Consider the following 20416-nt stretch of genomic DNA (forward strand, 5'->3'; position numbering starts at 1 on the left):
TAGCCTTAGTATAAATTGCAGCATTCTGTGGAGTTTTAAATTAGCAGCAGCTCCTCTTGTACTGCCAACAGTCTTTTGCAAGATGCTTCCCAGAACAGAGACTGTTTCAGCACTTTTTTCTTCTGCCCATGTCTCCTGGTGTACCTGATGCACACCCATATCCCCAGTGTGAAAAGGAGCAGTGGGCATGGGTTCCTTCTGTTGGCGCCAATCCCTAAGCTGGCAAGAATGTGCAGTACAGCACAGTTACTGTCTTCTAGTGTGGTTCATCCCTCTCTCCTTCTCGCTTTTAGTGGGAAAGGTGTCTACAGAGTAGTTAGGGTTTTTTTTAATGACTGTTGAGCTTATGTGGTAGCAACATGAAATTTATGTCTCAGTCTGGGGGGCACTATTTAATTGTGGTTGTATGTATTCTTGATGTATCTGGTAGGGACAAAAAGGCTCAAGTGTCACTTCCCAGTGGTATGTAGGCTGTATCCATACTGGTAAGTAAAACAGGCCAGCGATGGTTCTCTTGTCCTAGGGCTAAAAGGCACAGCATGCCTCATCTCCATATGGCTACATTCTCGCTTCCCAAAAGAGGGTGGCCTCATTCAGCCTGTCTCTTGGGAGCATTCCTTGGCCTGTGCTGTCCCCTGAACTGTGCCCAGCCATTGTCTGGAAATATGTTAGCTGTCAGGAGCCAAAACTGTGCCAGGGAGCAGGCTTACAATGGAACAGCAAGGGCAGGAGCATGCCCGCGTGCCAGCACATGCTCCGGCCCTCTTTTTGGTCCTGGAACAAACAACTGTGTTAATACTGATATTGCCTAAGTTTAGCAGTGTCTTTAAATCCCGTTTTCAGGCTTTCTGTCAGCCATATAATCAGGACTATACAATTCTATTAATTTTAAAAAACTTTATTTAATAGAATGTCAAATAATGTTACAGCAAAACAGAGTGCAAATAATGGAATGCAGCAGTTTTATTCTTTTGGCAGTACAAGACAGAGGTAATACCTGGAGAGGCTTTCTTTTTTTTGAGCTGAAAAGGGTAGGTGTGTTTTTCAAAGTATTCTTAAACTGTACTAGTACATATGTAAATTGAAATGCATATATGTGAAGTTCCAGTTGGGGAAAAAAATAAATCCTAAACAGATTGAAGCAAGGAAATTAATCTTAAGGGAAATGTTACTAAATATTCAGATATCCTCACAGTTTCTTAAATAAATGCACATTTGTAAAATATCAGATTACATATTCCAAACACAACTTTAACCCTGTCCCTGTAGCCATTCCCGGTCTTAGTCCGCTGACCAGAGAACCCCTACAGTCAGAAAGTCTACATCAAATAAATTCCAAGTATGAGTTACAGCCATCACACAATATGGTTGCGTTGGAATATTTTTACTATTTAATAACAGAGAAAGTAGATATTTTATTTTGGAATCAAAGTGTTGTTATGTGGATTTATGGTTTATAACATTGGCAGTGTTTCTGAATACTTTCTTTTCCAAAGTAATATAAAGTGGTAAAACTTTTTGTTTTAGCTTATAAATGTAGTTAATAATCTGTTCAAATAATAAAAAATTCTATTTATTAATGGCCAAGAAATGTCGGGGGGGGTTGGTTTTTCTTTTTACAGTAGAATCATTTAAATCAACTGGGTGAAATGAATAGACAGTGAATATCACAATGGTTTGGGGGGAGTTCATGGCACACCAGTTGATCATGTGAAACTTCAGTTATTAATCCATTAAAGTCATTACTGCCTCCAAGACTTCTCTAAAGGTCACAGTCTTTTTTAAGGATTTTGTTAATGAGGAAAAGAACTATTCCTGTTTGATCAGTCCAGTGTGTGCAGGGCTGTGCACTCACCGACTGGCGTGCCAAAGGATGTTCTGTGCCTGGAATTTGCAGTGCTGAGCAGTGGGTGGGCAGTAACGTGTGAGAGCTCTTGTGGCTGCATGAGGATTTGTATTGATCCTCCTGTTCTGACATCCTGGGTTTTATCATGGTTACAATATAGGCAAACACGTCGGGCAATTAAACAAGTGAAGACATGGTTCTGCTTGATTATTTGACTTCCTGCAACTAATAATGAGATTTTTGAAAGATTTAGTGCTATTCCACTCAATAGAAAAGAAGTTTGGAGGCCTGTATGTGCAATGGAGTTAGGTGTGGTAGATTAAGTTTTTTCTGGCATCCTTATTGAAGCTTCCCTGTAGGCACTATCAGCTGTAATCAGCATTGTTGCCAGAAATAACATTGCAGTGTCAAAACCATGGGTGTTTTAAGGGTATAGTCAGAGGACTTGAAGTGTTCACTTGCTTGTTTAAATTAATAAAGACCCACAGGATTTTTTTCCTTTCCTGGGTTGTTGCTGAATCCTGTAACTTTATTTCTTTTTAATATTCTTTAGAAAAACTTCTGGTGTTCAAATCACATTGAAAGTATCTGTTTGCAGGCAGAGTAATGGCCTAAAATAAAGTCCTGGCAGGATTTGGAAGAGAGAAAGAGTACCTAAGATATAATTTTTCTGTTGCATCAGTCATTGTTACGCCTACACTTTGAGCAATGTGTTGCCTTTCAGTTGCTGATTTTTTTTCTGGTTTTGTTTGTTTGTGTTAGTTTTTTGGGAGGGGGAGTGGTTGTGATAAAGACCAGAAATTATGACCAAAAGTTTTAAATTATGCCCAGGCAGTGACCATCAGATACTACAATAATGATTCCTATCATAAGAGTGAGTCTTGATTCTCAGAAAGATACAGGATAGACAAATTGAAATTCCTGGAGGAGTCCAGTATTCCAGTAAGACTATGGCTCTGAGAGTAAAGCAAGTTAAAGTCAGCAGATACTTGATCTTTGTGGCACTGATTTCTCCTGCACTCAGAGTCTGGCTCCTGGGCCCAGGTGCTGGACACCCTTCAGTGAATGGGTGACCCTGAGATTAGAATAGAATAATGTTACTGGGAAGGACCATCAGCACAAATCTATAATTAGTAACCCCTATGACAAATGCTTTAAAGGACTGCCTTATTGAAATCCTCAGTGTATATACTTCATGCGGTAGTTAAACCATCAACTGGAACTGTACTTAGAATAAGAAAATATTTTCTATTACATTTGCTGTCCTAAATGAGATTATATATATTCCCTTAAAGAAAAACACTTCTGTTTATTTCCAAAAACCAGACTTACAATGACCAGTCCTACACAGGGACCAATAGGTTTCCTGAAGAGTTACAAAGATAGTATTAATAATTGGATTATTAGAAGTGAAGTAACTGTAAAGCTGACAGTTCTGATTTGTGCTGCTTACTTACTATGTTTCTGTTTTTGAACCAATATCAATTCACCAGTCAGTTTCAGTGATTTTCAGACCACTTCTGCATGCAGGTTTCTGTACACATTACTTTGCTACATTGCCTGCCTTACAAGTATTACTCATAATTCTTTGCCTGTCTTTCCTTCAGAACATGGAAATTAGAACTAAAGCCTTAGATTTTGCTTTAGAAAAGACTTTTTTCAGTCTAAAGGAATCTCATGGTGTCACTTTCAATCTCTCCTGTGAAAGTTAAATTTCTTTCTCTTGCTTCCTTTTATGTTCAGAAACTTGAATAATTTATTACTGCAAAGGAATGTGTACTGAATCCAGTAACCAACAGAGGATGTGGAAAGATTTATTGGGAGAAACATTAAGAGCATTCCTGGCCAGGTGTATTTTATTTCTTTCTGTGAAATGGAAAAAAAAAATACTATACACCTCCAGCCAACTTCAGATATGGATGGAAGCCCATTTGGAAGACAGTGTCTGTAATTGTGAAGTGCTTCTTAAGATAAACTGAACAAAAAGTGATGAAGGGCAGAAGGAGATTTGGCATTGCTGAATAGCAAGAACTGTTGCTCGATTTTGAAAGCAACTGCAGTGTTTGCCATCTGAGTGGGTGTGTGCATGACTTCCGCTCTCCTTGTACTTTATCCAGCAGTTAATACCCATGGGAAATGAGGAAGCTAACACCCTGCTGAACCAGAGCAGTGAATTCTGAGTTTGTCTTCATCCATGACAAAAGGTTCTGAAGGAGCAGGACCTCAGTAGACTTCCACACTACTTGCTTAACTGAGGAGGTGTTACTCAGTGAGCAGCAAGGCACACATCATGAACATTTTTATTCTACCACAGATTTTTAGAACTTGAACAAATAATTTTACTGCATACTGGCATATATAACATGAATTTGTGAGGAGCGTAATCTTTTGCAAGGTTACAAATTGTAATTTATTTATTTGATGATAGTTAGGACAAAATTCTAGGCAAATACAAAAAACATTTTTTCCAGAATAATTGATCAATTATACACTAGATATTTCTAATTTGATCCAGTTACCTCTCCAGTATGTTTCATTTAATTTACATAAGTAACAAAGTTAATAAGAGCATTATCATAGAATCATAGAATAGTTTGGTTTGGAAAGTCCTTTAAAGGTTATTTGCCTACTCCAACCCCCCTGCAGTAAACAGGAACATCTTCAACTAGGTCAGGTTGCTCAGAGCCCTGTGCAACCTGACCTTGAATGTTTCAAGGGATGGGGCATCCACCACCTCTCTGGGCAACCTGTTCTATTGTTTTACCTGCCTACTATAAAAACTTTCTTCTCTGTATCTAGTCTGAGCTGACTCTATTTTAGTTTAAACCATACCCCTTGTTCTGTCACTACAGACCATACTAAAAGGTCAGACCCCATCTTTTTGTAGGCCCTTTTTAAGTGCTGAAAGGCTGCAATAAGGTCCCTCCAGTGCCTTCACTTCTCCAAGCAGAACAACTCCAACCCTTTTAGCCTTTCTTCATAGGACAAGTGCTTCAGCCCTGTCATCAATTTTTGTGACTCTCCTCTGGACCTGTTTCCACACTGAGAATATTCCAGGGACACCTTTTCACCTTTTCCCTCTCAGTTTGTCCTTCAACTGAAACTTTGTAGTCTCCAGCTCCCCTCTGTGCTGCTTGAGTTGGCAGGCCCCTTCAGCATTTGCGTTATTTATTAAAGAGCAAGTTTTGATATTCTGTTTTTGTATAAATTGTGGTTCTTCTGTTATTGTATAAATAATGATTTCTTCTTTGTCCATTAGTCCAAATTTCTTAAGTGTTCTCTACAAATTCTTCCTCCGTTCAGAATCTTAGAAAAAGAGGCAAAAAGATGTGGAATCAAACTACTCCATCATCCTACCCCAGGCAGGAAGCTCTTTCTGTATCACATTTTACATGGATGTGAGTCACATGTTATAGGACCCTCACAATGAGTTTCCTTGATCTGTTCTGTAATCTCTTCCATTGTATACTAGTCCTTACCCATTGCTTCCATCATGGAATAAATGGAATCAATGGATAGATAAAACCTATTGTTTTATCCATCATGGCTATGGAGAACAGCTCTTGATTTCTCTTTGTAGATTTTCCCTACTCTAGAGTTTTGTAGACCTTTCTTTTTCTCTGTTGCTTCTCAGAAATTGTTCTCTCCTATTTCTAGCTCCAGGGATATCTCTGTGCCTGACTACACCTTTTGCTATTTTCCCAGTGCGCAAATGGAAATCTTACTGGTAGCAAGAGGCCAACCTTTTGTAGTTCATACAATTTTGAAAACTTGGTAATTAGACAAAAGAATCTTTCAAATGTGAGCTCGTGTGCTCAATTAGAAGCACAGAATCAACATCTCATTTTATTGCTGTTTCCTGTGCTGGTTTCTATACTTGCCTACTAAAACCAGACTACTTTTTGAAGTTATTTGATACAAAAGTCAGCCTAAACCATTGAAATCTTAGTGCTTAAATGCCTTTGTGAATTTAAGTAGTTGGTAGACTACAGATGGGATTCAGTAGGTGCTTAAAGTTGCAAGTCTTTAACTCTGCTACTCAATTAAATCCTGCATTTTGTTCCATGTTTTCAACCCCAAAAATTTTTACTGCCTTTTCGATTTTAAAATTCAGTTAGGAGCCAGTGACAGAATCAAGTTTTTTGGTGGTCTCTGAGTGGATAGAATTCTAGTAGTTTTGCATCAAGGAGGTTGGAGAAAATGGTTATTACTATGAAATTACACTTTCTTAAAATAAAAGTTTTAGAAGTTCTTCTAATAAATAGCTTTGTTTCTTCAGCAATCATATGGAAATTTTCCATAACAGAAAATTTATTTTAAATATTTACTTTTTTCCACCTTTATAAATATGTTGTTTACTCTACTCCCTCTTTTTTTCCTTTTCTTTTTGTTCCAGGACCCTTTGCTGCTTCAGGAGACAGTAAATTCTGCTGCTGCTCTTATCATGGCGTTAATAAAGGACAGAGACCCGGAGCTGATTGGCCAGCTGTTGGTAGCATAAGACCATAAATTATATGTAGCTTTTGGAAATGTTAGTTTTTCATCATCTGTTCACCAAAGGTCTTAAGCCATTTTATTCTTTGTTTAAAACTCTGGATTTATGCCATTTATTAAGATATTTTAACAGCATATTTTTGATATTTAAAATACAAGTCTAATATGATGTGTGAAGTAAAAGGAAATAAAAATAATTCTGAGATACACTGGGTATATACTGTGAGAAATGATACTGAAATGTGTTTTTAAGGTACTGATCATTTAAAAAGGTGCACAAAGGACACCAAAAGCATTCATGCAGAATTGTCTTTAACCATGGCTGTGTGTAGTACTCTGTGACTACATGACTTATGTTTTATTTCAGATAAATTAATCCTAAAGCACAGCTCATCTGCTTTATGTGAAATTATTTAAAAATTGCTGCTGTAATACCTATTAGTGGATGTAGACTTCCTTACAGAGTGTAGCTTTCCTGACATGAAGAGAAACGCGTATTGCAGGAAGTGTTGGAAATGTCAGGTACCCATTCTCTATGGGATGAAGGTAACCTCCAATCAAAGAAATTATACACATGGGTGCAACAAGGTGCTAACCCCCAGTTTTCCAGATGCAGTATGCTCTGGTTGTAGCCTCCTTGGTGCTACACTTCTTCCAGTGCCCATGTGCCATCATTCAGAGCTCCTGTAGCTCCACTGAAATAGGAAGAGTCTGTTAATTCATGTATAAAAATACAATTCTCATCTCTTGCAGATGTATGTAGTAAATAGCAGTAAGGAGAGCAAACATTATGAATTCAAAGATATGCTGCATTGACGGTCAAGAGGGGGTGGACCGTTGGGACAGGAAGATGAAATGGTGTATGATTATTATGTGGAGTATCTCCAGGTATCACAACCACTAAGAGCAATACAAGCAGTGTCCCTGAAAACATGTCTTTCCCTATGCATCAGACCCAGGAATTTTATCTCTCCTGCCATTTGTGAAGGGACTAGGTTAGTGTCTTACATACTTGATATGGCTGGAATGAGGTCTTGGAGAAGTATCCCCACCAGAAGTGTCCAGTGAGTCCCTGATTCAGTCTGTCACTGTCAGTTCAGCAAATTTCCCTCTAAAAACAGCATCCCTTCCCTTACTCCCACCATGTTCCACTCCCTCTGGTGCTCAGACAAAACTTAGGATAACAAACTCCCTGCTTGGTCCCTTTCCTCTTTCCCTTCACGTGACTATTTATTATTACTGGTTTAAATCCCTTTTAGAAGCTGATCTTGGTCCCAAACTTCCTGCATAGCACAATAAAATAAAGAGTTGTTAGCTGATGGTTCTCTATCCAAAGCAGACATTTTTTTCCACATCCAAGTCATGCAAACATAGCTAACAAAGTTCTTGTGCATCATCTGCTTTCTTCTTTGCTTCTTTCATCTCTACTTTGATTAATAATTTGTCCTTTTCTGACATTGTACAACATAAGTATTCACATTAGCTCTGTGCATGGCTATACAATAGGCATATTTTATTCATACATATATTCATGTCTGTTCATATGCAGAGCACACAAATAAATGAAGAACTAAAGAATTTATTACTGGTATTCATAATTTAACAGGACAGCTCTCACAAATAAGTTTTCTGAATATGCTTTTACATTAATAAAATTGATGAAGGAATTTGTCCCACAGGCTTTTAAAAGACATGATGAAAGATGTCTCTTTGACAATATTTTGTTATTCTTGTTTGCTTGAAGACTAAAATGCAATCTGTGATGTGTTTTCCCCAAATAATAAGGTGAATTTAGAAAATCCTTCCTGCTTTCTATCCACTCTAATTTATATATTGTGATACCACATTAACATTAGTTTGTGTGCAGCATCATTTGTATAAACAGTGCTTTTATTTTTTAGGGTTGTTTTACTTACAGCCTTCTCCTAAGAGGATTTCAATCAAATTAAAAATGATACGACAAGAACTGCTATAATAAAAAAAAAAAAAAATATAGTTATTTATGGATTTATTTTGAAAAGTGAACAGACAATGCACAAGAAAAAGTAAGTTTTGGGTCAACCAATATACTTAGTACTAATCCTAAATGGAAGATAATAAGTTTTATTAATGTACTGTTAATCATTGCATTATGGGTTTTTAATCTTTAGCAATCTTTTCAAATAATCTACAAACACTGAAAAGTCCATTTTGCTGGAAGCAAATACACAAACAACAGAGCTACTAAAACAGATCACAAAATACTAAAACTGCAGTAAAAAAAAACAAAAAGAAACTGGACTGTGATTAATGCTATTGTGTATCCAAACCAAATTTAAATGGTTTTTTGGGTGATTGTTAGTACTTACAATGGGAATAAAGATATAAAATGAAATTAAGAAACTGGCTGATTGTTTTTTGTCTGTGCATAGCTTCTCACAAATAGCAGTATACATGAGAAACTTGGCAGCTTTTGTACACACATGCTGTTTTGAATTTAACTAGTGAATCAGTCACCACCCATATTGCTTTGAACATTTGGACAGAGATAACAGAAAGTAAATAGAAGCTCAGACTCTGCCAGCCTTGCTTACCTTACTCCTCAAGCACTCTAATTAGTATTCCTTGTGTAGTGTTCATCAGAAAAGGGAATGCAGAATATGGCCCTAGAAGTGCTTTTCAAAACTGCAAAGTTGAGTGAATTAGATTTGTACACTGAAATTAACCCACTTCATGCAAAATCTGAAATCTGTATTACTTTGTCGTCAGTCAGTTAGGTAGAAGATTTTCTATTTAGTCTTTTTATTCTTTAGCTTTTCAGACAACTTAGCTTAAAAAAAAAAATTACCTGATGGTCCTCTGACGAAGAAGAAGGAAATGAAAAGGATATAAGATGGTGGCATTATAAACAAAAAGCCTCAACACCCCAAAACAATACCAGAAAGCAGAGAAAGAAGGTGAGATGTTACTTATTGTAATCAGTGGCATAATAGAGTCAACTTTGGTTGAGTTTATCTTCATAACTAATGTAGGCTGCAGACCAAAGATTTTCTGGATGCCATGGAGCCTTTGGTGTATTCAAATTTGTATTTCTGTGTGACACCAAAGTCTCATCATCTCCACAGTGCTGTTCTAGATGCCATCCAATGAGAAGCTTCCAAATACATAAAGTTTCCAATTAATGCTTGGCAATTTCTGAAGATACAGTAACTTTTCTTGTCTCTAGGTCATTCCACCAGAGAAGGGTTGTACTTGGGTTGCTTTGTTCTCCCTGCCTCGGACACTTGTTGTTTCTCAGTGCTTTTTGTTTGGCTTTTGTTTCTGAAGAACACATTCACTTTGAGACATGAAAAGGTTTTGGTTTTTTCATTTTTTCATTTCTTAATCTGTAAGTTGAATCTGAAAAATTCTAGTTTATTTTATCAAGCACCCACCACTGTGGAAGACAATCCCTTCACTACTGTTGAGGAAGGTTTGGGGGTTCAGGGAAAGGCTTATGTTAGCAGTGTTCCTGTAGGCTGGAGTTTGGGGCAAGATTATTCCTGCCCAATTCAGTCCAGTTTTGCACCTGATTTTGAACAATTTGTAAAGGCACACAGTTCAATGACTAATGCCCTGTTCTGGATGCCTACAATGATATACCAAAGGCAAAATGTGAAAATGGGTTCAGATCTTTGTGCCCCAGCCCTGCACTTTCAACTTGAGACTGGTAATTTTTTATGACATCTGTCTCCCTCAGCCCATTTCCCAGCCCAGTTGTTTACCAGAATTCGGTTTTTCTTCAGCTTCTGGCAAGCACCAAGGAAAAGAAGCAGTCACTGACACTGCATTTTTTCCCAGTGTAGGTTGATTTTGATTGACAGGTCTGTAAAGCACTTGTTAAATATACATTTTCCTTCATTATTTCTTCCAGGAATATTCAATTAGTTTAGCGATCTAAAAAACACAATTTCAGCACCTGTACTGAGGAAACAGTCCCAACTGTGAAAATACTTTTTGTGACAGAATAAAGTCACTTCTCTTGCATACACCAACCTGGGGAGCATAGTAGCATTTCTTAATATATTTATCCCAAGGTTAATTTAATTATGCATTCAATATTTAGATTGAAATGGCTCTTGTCCTTCATCCTGCACCTATTCCTGTCTCAGAAACTAAAATTATAATTCAGTGAAAATGCCAGAACACTGAATTGTAACACAGTTACAAAGATAAATGAGAGAGCAAGAGACTTGGACAAGAAAAAAGTGATGTGAATTTAAATAATGTAGAGAAGCAAGGAGGCAAGAGAGAATATACCAGTGTTCCACCAGATGGGAAAACCTGCAGGGGAGACCAGGGCAGTTCAGAATGGCACCATAGGCTAAGGGCTGCAAGCAGGAATGCTTTCCATGTTCAGTAGCACTTCAGATGGCTGCTCAATAAGGCATTTCTCTCTTCAGCAGCCATTTTAGATAGCTGTCTCCTTTTGTAAGCGGTTTGTGTTACTTCCGCATCTCTTTCATTACCTGCCTCCTTCTTTTTGATTTTGTGCCTCAGACTGGTCGCTTCAAATTTTGTATTTCGTTTTCATTTCAGCTGTTCCTGTTTTCTCCTGTGCTCGTTCCCCATCCTTTCCCCTACTTCTGTTGCTTATTCTTTCTCTCCATATTTGTCATTCTTTTTCCATTCCTCCTAGCCCACCATCGTAGAAAGAGACGATCCTCCCCTCCCTTCTCTTGCAAACCAGGCCGTGGTCTGGCATCAGAAACCCTTCCTCGCTCCTGGATCGAGAACTGAGGCGTTTGGGCTTTGGCACCTCCGTGCTGCTCACAGCTGGGACTGAAAACAGATGTCACTTCCGCTGCCAGCTGCTGGCAGATGAGCAGCAGCTGCCCGAAGGGACAGACCTCCTGCATGGCAGCTGCTGGGCTGACACTGAGTGCCGCCTATTAGCTGGAGTCAAGCTGTAAGCAGAGCCATCCCACTGAGAGGGAATAATCTGCCCCAAGGCCAGACCCCCTGCTTCAGTAGCCAAACTAGGGTTTGTAAAGTCAGCACCTAGTAAAGGAGCTAGATTTGAAAATCTATCAGAATGGCAGAAACAACAAAAAGTGACAGGAAAAAAAAGCCTAATCCAGGTATGGCTTACAGTCCTGGTGGCTGGAAAAAGTATGTTTTCACTTAGTAACCAGTGGTTTTGCCAGGAGTTGCTCAGAGACAAAAAGCAAGGGACCCCACAATGCTGTGTTAAGCTGTTCCTTTCCACAGCAGAGACATGGTCTCACTGAAGCCCCACTGAAATCAGTGGGACTGAAATTTCCTTGCAGTGCACTCAAGAATGCACAGCATCTCCTCCCTCCGGCCATCTTCAGCTAACTCACACAACCATGCTGGTTATGCTAGGGGCTTATTACTATTATCATCATCATTATTTTTATTGTGCTGCAGTTCTAAGTGTGTATTTATGCTGTGCTCAACTCCCTTGCCATTTGGTAGGGAACATTATGGTCTTGATTAATGCCCACTATGTTTTGGAATTTAGTTGTGACTCCAGCTTAAGCACCCACAGGCCTGTGGTACATGGGGTTATAGGGACACTTTTGAAGGGCAGTTCAGAATTTAAAATCTCTCTTTGAGTGCTCACTCTGAATCCAATGACAGCACAATGAGCCTAAAAGGATGATTTTGTGCAGAGCTAGAAAGACTTGACCTCTTTTGGACACAGTATTTTGTCCCTCTTTCCTGTATGCTAGCATTTAGGGTGGTGCTGCTATGTAGAAATTCAGACAAGGAAGCTGAAGAACTGTTACCTGTCTGGAAACTAACCCTGCAAAAAGTGGCTAGCTCTCAGCAGAGTCACCAGGTGGGATGCATTTGGGGAAGAAGGTACATTGTGATTCCTGCTGTAAAGGGATGTGCTGGAGGCATGTAGGGCTGCAGTAGAATCACAGATTTGCCTAAACCGTGACTCAACCATGGGGCACTGCTCTCTTAACTTTACAGTTTCAGGTCCTGCCTATGTTGAGGGCAAGATGAGTGTTTGTTGTTGTAACACTGTCGTGCCCCTTTGGCAGACAAGGGCATATATACATGGGTGATGTGCCGCAGGGCCAGACGCTGAATGTGGCTCCTCTCTTTGGCTGTCATGTGCAGTCTTTGTGAGCAGTAAACTAAGCCTGGTTGTGTGTTGGGACATGCAAACCTCTCTGAAAATGATAAATCTGAAAATGCTCAGAGGTGAACTGCATTCCAGACTGGTAGGTCAGGATAAAAAAAGGAAGGAAGGAAGGAAACGAGGTGTCTCTCACCCCTTCTGGGAGTGGCTGCTTACAGCAGATCAAAGAAGTAATTTTATGACAGATATTTCAAGAAAAGCTGCAAAATGCCTTGAGTGCACAGCAGAATTTACACATTACTTCTCCTTAGTTGTTTGCTTTTTCCTTAATTTTAAAGGAACTGGTTTCATTGACTTCGGTTTTTAATCCTGCTTCCGACTGTGCACCTTTGTGTAGGCAGCTCCACAGCCTTGGAATGTGCAGGATTTGTCCAAAGCTTTGCTGCACTATGGTTACTTATGGTTACTTACAGTATAAGAGTGGTCATTTCAGTGGCAGCAATGCACCCTCTGCTGGTGTCCATCAATATTTTATTAAAAATCTTCCCCAAGTTAACTACCAACAAATACTGCTGATGGCAAAGGAAGGGCCAATATTTTTCTTTCCATCTGCTCTGATTCTCAGCAGTGATAACCTAAGGTGTTGAGATGGGTTGAAAAAACTCTGGACATGATGTCAGCTACAAAGTGAAAAACAAAGATGTGGCTACTTTCAAGAGGCAGCTGGAAAATACCCTTAGTATGTGGGCTAATGGAAAAATGGGGATTCATGCTAATCAGGTTGTGTGGGTGGAGGATGGCAAAGCATTTGTTATCGTCTGGGACAGCTCCTGCCAAAAAGTATCTGCCTCAGGCTGAATTTTTGGTGGTAGTTTTTCAGACATTTATTCCTCTCAAAACACACACTGATTACAATTTGTTTCAGCTTTCTGGAAAACTCTAAATTACAGACAAAATGAGCATTTGAACAATTCTGTGTTCAAATTATGAATATTCATGTGGGTTTTTTGAATGCTATTTTGTACTTTAGTGAAAATCTCAAGGTCTTTTTCTTTTTTCTTTTTATTTTTATAAATCTTAACGCAAATTTGATAAAAACCTTAGAAGCATCAGAATAAACTTAGAAAATATTAGCTGTACTGCACTGTGATAGATGTGGTCTGTGACTCAAGTGATCATGAATGAATGGCTGGGCATAGTGGCAGTAAGTGGGAAACAGGTGAATGTAAGCTCAGCCTGCACTGCCAATCTTGTATGCAAATTTAAAAAAGCCCTGTTTTGAGTGTGAAGTAAAATGGGAAGGAAAATCTCAGTAAGAAGAGACATCCGGTAGATTCATTGAGGATAACAGAATGATTGCTAGTCCATGATTATAATAAATCTAATAGAATGAATCTAATAATTTTTGTTCTTTATTAGGTTTGTATTTTTCCACGTGAAAGCATTCAGATGGTCCTCGGAGGATCTTTTAGGATAAAAATGCCATATTGTAGATATTCATTATGGAACAAAACTTGTAAAAAATCATGTTGCAGGTAATAACACCTTGGAAGTAAAATACTCTGCTCTTCAGTAGCTCTTTCATGCCCTCTGCAGTTAGAACTGTTTTGTTTCTGTACAGCCGAAGTATGTTTTTCCTGATTACAGGATTCAGTACCTAGGGTTAAGGAAAACTGTAAATACTACTGGAAATTTTTTTGGGTTGCCTGTAGGCTAGGTTGTGAATTTTATTATACACTCCTATTTTGCAAGCATTTACAGTAATGCAGATGATCCTGCACTTTCACAGTGGTGTCTCTTACACAGCAAGAACTGAGAGCCCAGGAGCAAACAGAGGTGCCCTCCTATGTGAGATCTTTGCTGGTTTCTCTACCTGCAGGCATCCATCTCCTCTCAGGTCTGGAGTTTCATGCATGTTTGCTGTCGGGTAGAATGTATAAACTACTTTAAAGCAAATGTGAGTCTCATCATTACGTGTAACTTTTTTTAGCATAACTTTCAGAAAATCCTGATCATATTTTTGCATGGAAATCATCTGAAGTGATTCATCCTACACGAAACAGTTATAAAAGCAGGTGAGAAAAAGCATCTTATTTCAATGGATTGTACCTCAGTTACCTTCAGCTAATTTCTAAGAGATGTCTAACTTTAGCACCATAGCCCTTCTACTTACATTTGAAAAGAAATATGCAAGAGTGCATAAAAATTTCATCAGATGAAAGAAGAAATGGTCAGTTTCTACTGTGCCAAAGGTCAGTCCTGAAGTATCTAGAACAGTACTCTTGGGTAGAAAGAATAAATATGATATAATTAAGCCAAATAATTAGTAGCAAAAATAATCATGATTAAAGGAATTAAAAGATGCAAAAATCAGAAATGCTGAGAAGGTGATCTGCTATTTAAAACATCAAAGATATCTTATTTTTCATACCAATGACATTTTCAAGAGTGACTGCTCATTACTGATTCTGGCATGGGCTTCCACTATGTACTAGAACAGGGCCAAACAGATATATTTCATATATGTAATTGAAACAAGAATAACTCCTGCAAGCTTTCTGGGCTATGGCTCTCACTGCTCTCTTCATTATTAGAAAAAAAATTTGAACTCAGACACTTGTCAGACGGAAGTATCTCTGAAGAACATATTGCTATACAGTGAATACATTACCTTGGGTTCCTGATCTTCACTGAGACATTAATGCACCAGCCACTTTTAAAACAGTGACTATTCTCCAAGGAACTCCACACCTTAACTAACCACTCAAGGAGTGAGGCTGGACACAGATGCTGTGGGAGGCTGGGGAAGGCCAAGAACCCAGGCACTGCTTGAGGAAACCAGGATGGTGAGGCTAATGCCAGATCACAGAGACCGCTTAGGCCCCCACTGTGTCTTGCTGCCCTCTTTTGTCCCCATAAAAGAGGAAAGTGAGTATGGTGCACATGGTCCCATGTTTCAATAAAGATCAAGGAATCTGGTTTCCTGGGCAGTAGTCCTGCTCAGGGAAAATGAAAGCTGGCAGGTTGGTAAACTTCACTATGCTTCAGCCTCTCCCTCTATGCGATATGAATAATGGCTACTTCACAGCAGGATTTCTTACAGTGAAGGTATTCATATTTATGAAGTCTTTTGTAAATTGAAAACCATAAATGCTTGAAGGAGCTGTCTTGTAAAATTTATTACTGCTGAGATGCTACTCAAGTGCTGAAAACAACTCTGTGTATTAGGGAACCCTTGATTAACAAGTTGAACCATAGAAATCTTGTTTTGCCTGCATTCATTTTTCAGTGGCTCTAGAGATAATAGGTGGTATTACTCATGTACCTGAAATATAGGTGAGGACCTTGGACCACAGAATTTATCAGAGTATTAGATTTACTCAGCCGTGTTTCTCATTTGACTCATTTGATGGTGTGCAGTAGATTTACAAATACTCATCCCTGTTTATGTTATTTATCAGCAATGTGAATTTAGCTGAAATCCTTCTTGGACAGACCCATTGACACTATGCTGTTAAGAACTGGGGTTTTTTGAAAGCATTTAATATAGGTCTGGACTTCCAACTTGTGTGTGCAGTGCTAGGGGAGCAGGGCTGGCCCGTGTGTGTGTGTAACCCTGCCAGCCCAGGCTGTGCCACTGCAAACAGAGGTGGGGCTGGCAGGGGAACCTGAGGAGAGGGCTGGGGACAGGCAGCTCTTTGGCATTCATTTCCAGGCAGAGCCTTCTCCTGGATCCCTGCACAGACTTTGTTGCAGGTACATTGCAACAGCATCAGCCCAACTTGGATGCCGGCTCAGCCCCTTCCCAGCCTAACAGGTCTGGCAGGGACGGTGGCTGAGCTCAGGACCATGCTCCCCCAAGGGAACATCAGCAGGAAACATCCCCTCATCCCTTTTCACTGCTGACTACTCTCTGCCTAGGGCTGAGGCTGACATTTGGTAAGATGAGGAGGAGAAGACACTTGGAATATTCCACCTGCATGAATTTTTGGGAAAGAAACACGTTGTCTACTAAATTGAAGTGATCTCAGGAACCTAGTTGGAATAAGTCAGGGTTTTTAGCTCATTTAAAACATGTAGGCTTTAATCAATTCACCAAAGCTATGGCCAAGTGTTTCTATATTTCTATGCTGGCTTCAGAGGAGAGCAGATCAGGCTTTTGTCCCCAGCTTGCAGCTGTCCTCTGCCAAGTGCCTGAGGGACAACGATCTTCTTCTGAAGCACTGAAGCAAGCTGCAGGTGTAGGGAGGAAGTTGGACAGCTCTGGAGTCTTTGTGAAAGGTATTCAGCCAGGAAGACCACTCCATAGGTAAGATGCAGCATTAAACAGCAGAATATTCCTTCCAGGGGGCAGTACACTAATATATGGAAATGCAGTTTAACACAAAAAAACCCAAACAAAGCAAAGCATTTGAAACAAGCTGCACTTGTTTGCCAAACTGTTTTACTTTGATTGAAAATACTCAGATAGATGTTTCAAAATTTCCCTTTTCTCTCACTACTCATACGAAGGAAAAAAAAAGAAAAAAAGAAAATGCCATTTTCTGGCTTTGATATAAGTTGAAGATAATCAAATGTCAGACTTCATGGAGGGACAAAAAAATAATTTGTGCTCCTCAGCTTTGCCACAGTGGCAATGAGAGAGATGCTGCAGAGGTGTGCTGGAGGCAGCTATGCAGGAGGAGGGGGCAGTACCAGAAGGGGAGGCACGGGGAAAACAGCCTCTCTGGAAGCACCTGAGAACCATAAGGAAACGGGCCGAACCCCTAAAATACTGAGCAAGAGGAGAGAAAGAGAGCGATGATGAGGTTAAGATTGCTCCTGGCGTAGAAGTACGATGTTAGGTCCTAGCAGCCTTTTGAGCGGGATCCCCTGCTGGACGCGGCGGTGCATGGTGGGTGACTGCCGGGCTCCGGGAGCAATCGCAGGCGGGGAGCGGAGGGCTCGCCCTGCAGGGGGAGTCGAACACCAGGAATGGGGAGCGGGCGGGAGCGGCGGCGGCTCCCGGGGCTCCCGCGGGCGCTCCGAGCCCTGAGCGGGTAACACTGCTCTGCACCTACCGAACCCCTTAGCGGCTTAACCCTACCAGCCATCATGTATGTGCTATGTGTGATAAAGGTTGGTCGATGGGTTTTGCTAATAGCAAAAGCTATTAGCAAATAGCTATTAGCTATAAGCTATTTAGCAAAGCTGTTTATCATATTAAGAGGTGGATGTGCGTGTGCATGTGCATGTGAAAGGGCTCCCTCCTGGCATGTACCTAGGTTCAGGTTGCCGACTTCCAGCTAAGGAAAGAGTCTAAAATTTCTGCTTTCTGATGTAGTCAGCCAGTCCGAGGCTCACGGGTACCTCCATCAAACTTTAAGTGTATTAAGACTTAAAGCTTACAAAAATTAATTATATTGTTCAGCAAATACTACACAAAAATTTTTTAAAATTACATTTGTGATAATTCATTATCTTAAAAATAATGTCATGCAATCACATATTAATAGCTACAGATAGAATCAGCAAAGGCTGAAGATAAATATCTGTTCCACACCAAAGTACTTATTCTCTCGTTCTCACTTGCCCTCTTTCTTTAGGATAGTGTGTGCAGGAGCTGTGGGCTCTTCCCAAGTGGGTCCAGAGCAGTTTTTGTGAATGACAATCTAGAGCCAAGGGAGCTACACCTGGTATGTAGTTTGGGGAAACAATTACCAGCTCCTCAACAACTGCCAGAGCCAAGCAGGGCTTGAGGGAGCTGCAATAGCTCCCTGTGATCTTTGTCTGGCAGATGCCGAAAGTACGCGCACATGCACAAAGGCACGTTCAGAACTGCACCTGCACACGTGTTAATTTATAGGTCCAGTGTTTAAGCCAGGGCCAGTCAGTGTTACTCTCAGTTGTCATCAATCTCTTTATTCTTTTGCACTGCTTCTTACATCCACTTATTTTAAGCGCTAGTGCTAGAGGTGTAGTTAGTAAGTGCCTCACCCCAGCTCAGAGAAGGTTCATAGCTCCAAGTTAATTGGACTCCTTTATTCAGTGTCAAAGTTGTCTAAAGACCACTTACCTGTAAGATGTTTGAATATCCTATACATACCAGATCTTTTTACATACTTTATCCAACCTATGTGCTGACTGTTATCATTGCAATATACTTGGACAATATTCTGGCTGTATCAGGTGCTGTATTCTTGATCTTTCTCATTAGATTAAATACAAGTGCTAATAAATGACAAATTCCCTTTCTCTGTCTGTGAGCATATCACACTTTTCAGCCCATATTTTTCAGATTTCACATATTTTACCCAGTTACCCAATTATTCTGATCTATTTGAGACAGACATCAAAGTTTTCCACTAGTTTACTGTTAGCATTAGCTTAAACAAGTACACAATAAAAATTAATTTTCCGTTGCTTATATGTTACATTTTTCATGGCAAGATCCCCAGGTCCTTTGTAAACAGTCATTAGAGGTGACAGCAAGCAATGTGTGATAGCCAGGAAGAGCTGTTCCCATTTTGCTGAGAGACACAGTTCTGAGTCTTGATTTACCCATAGCCTTGACAGTGAGATAGTGCAATTACACTGCTTGACAGCAGCACACCCTCAAGAATTGCTGCTACCTCTGCCCCCACCTTTCCTTACAATGTGACCCCTCTCCATAATAGCTCATTCACTATTTTTACAGAAGACTGTGACAATCCAGCTGTTTTAAAGGATTTAGCTAGGTGTTGCATAAGAAAGTAACACAACTAATTTTGGTTCACAGGTACTCTAACTAAAATCCATAATCTCCACTTTGAAGATCAGGAGCTTACTCCAGATAGAACTATAAAGCAGCATATGGTTTAATTATCTCTTTCTGTATGCTACTCATAGAAAGAGAAAACAGCTGTTGAAATTGCAACTCTTCCTTGTACTTTCAGTACAGTCCAGTGAAGCTCTCCTGAAGTTGGCAGTTTTAACCACCTGGAATCAAGTAAACAAATTGTTCATGGAGTGCCACTGGTCTCCACGCTAATACAGGGACATATTGAAAGCAACTGAGGAATCTCAGCTGTCTGTGTGAAAGGCCAAAAAGGATATCATTTAATGTAATGGTTGCACAGATGAGAAAAATAAATGGAAGCAGGAAAAAGGCATGCTTGGATAACCCCCACAGTAACCTTGTGGTCCAGCCATACTTTAAAAGGTGTTGCTTCTGGCAATTGTAAACATTAACTCCCCCCAAAAATCAGCTTCCTTCACGTTGTTCTGGGCTTGCACTTCCAAGCACTGCCTTCTGCAAATCTTACTATCTCACCTGCAACACAGGCCTGGCATGACTGTGTTAATTTGATTCTTCTATTAGTCTGGCTTCTGTTACTTGTGATTCCTCTGCAATATATTCCTTTTCATAGCATAGAAGGAAAAGGTGCAGATACCAACAAACAACTTGTTGTGAAATCCTCAAAAGTCTTAGGAGAGTCCTTGTGGGGAGGTAACTTAGAAGGACACTGATACAAGAAATAACTGGAGGTTTCCTTCTCAGGAAAAGAGGTTCAATCCTTTCCTTATAAATATACAAAACTGTTTGAGTGAGGTATTGATTTCTGAACCAGTTTCTCCTCTTTGAAACAGTCCAAATTCATTGGATGTTGGCCAGTTTCTCAGGTCCTAAAAGATAACAAGAGCAGAAGTTTTGACAAATTGTCCAAGGTACTTTATCAGATTTCTCCTGAGGAATGGAGACCAAGAAACTATATAGCTCAGTAGTTGCCAGAAAAAACATTGGACTCTTATCTTCTGAAGTAGAACAGGATTTAAGTCACATGTACAACCTGTGGCAATCTCCTCGCAAGTTACTATAAGGACAGCAAAATTCTTAAGATAAAGGCTCATGTGTTGTTTTGGTTGTCTTGCCACACTGTAGAGATTTCTATCCTTTAGTGATCTGTGTGCAGTTCAGGGGTAGAAAACAAAGTATCTTCAGGGAGGCACAGAACCAGGAGCCCACTGCCAGCACCTACCAC

At 39.8% G+C, this 20416-nt stretch overlaps 1 protein-coding gene across 2 annotated transcripts in view; it reads left to right on the forward strand.

Annotated features, from left to right (window-relative positions):
• CRPPA (CDP-L-ribitol pyrophosphorylase A) overlaps positions 1 to 8722 on the forward strand; it is a 108606-nt gene extending 99884 nt beyond the window's left edge. For both annotated transcript variants that reach the window (XM_088066112.1, XM_005518844.3), the window contains exon 10: positions 6243 to 8722. In XM_088066112.1, the coding sequence (XP_087922238.1) occupies positions 6243 to 6347 (105 nt within the window). In that variant the 3' untranslated portion in view covers positions 6348 to 8722. The remainder of the gene's footprint in view (positions 1 to 6242) is intronic.
• Positions 8723 to 20416: the final 11694 nt, after the last annotated feature.

This window comes from Pseudopodoces humilis, chromosome 1 (assembly GCF_049639895.1).
Source record: "Pseudopodoces humilis isolate 2021_Gansu_Grassland_sample_001 chromosome 1, ASM4963989v1, whole genome shotgun sequence".
Taxonomy (NCBI): domain Eukaryota; kingdom Metazoa; phylum Chordata; class Aves; order Passeriformes; family Paridae; genus Pseudopodoces; species Pseudopodoces humilis.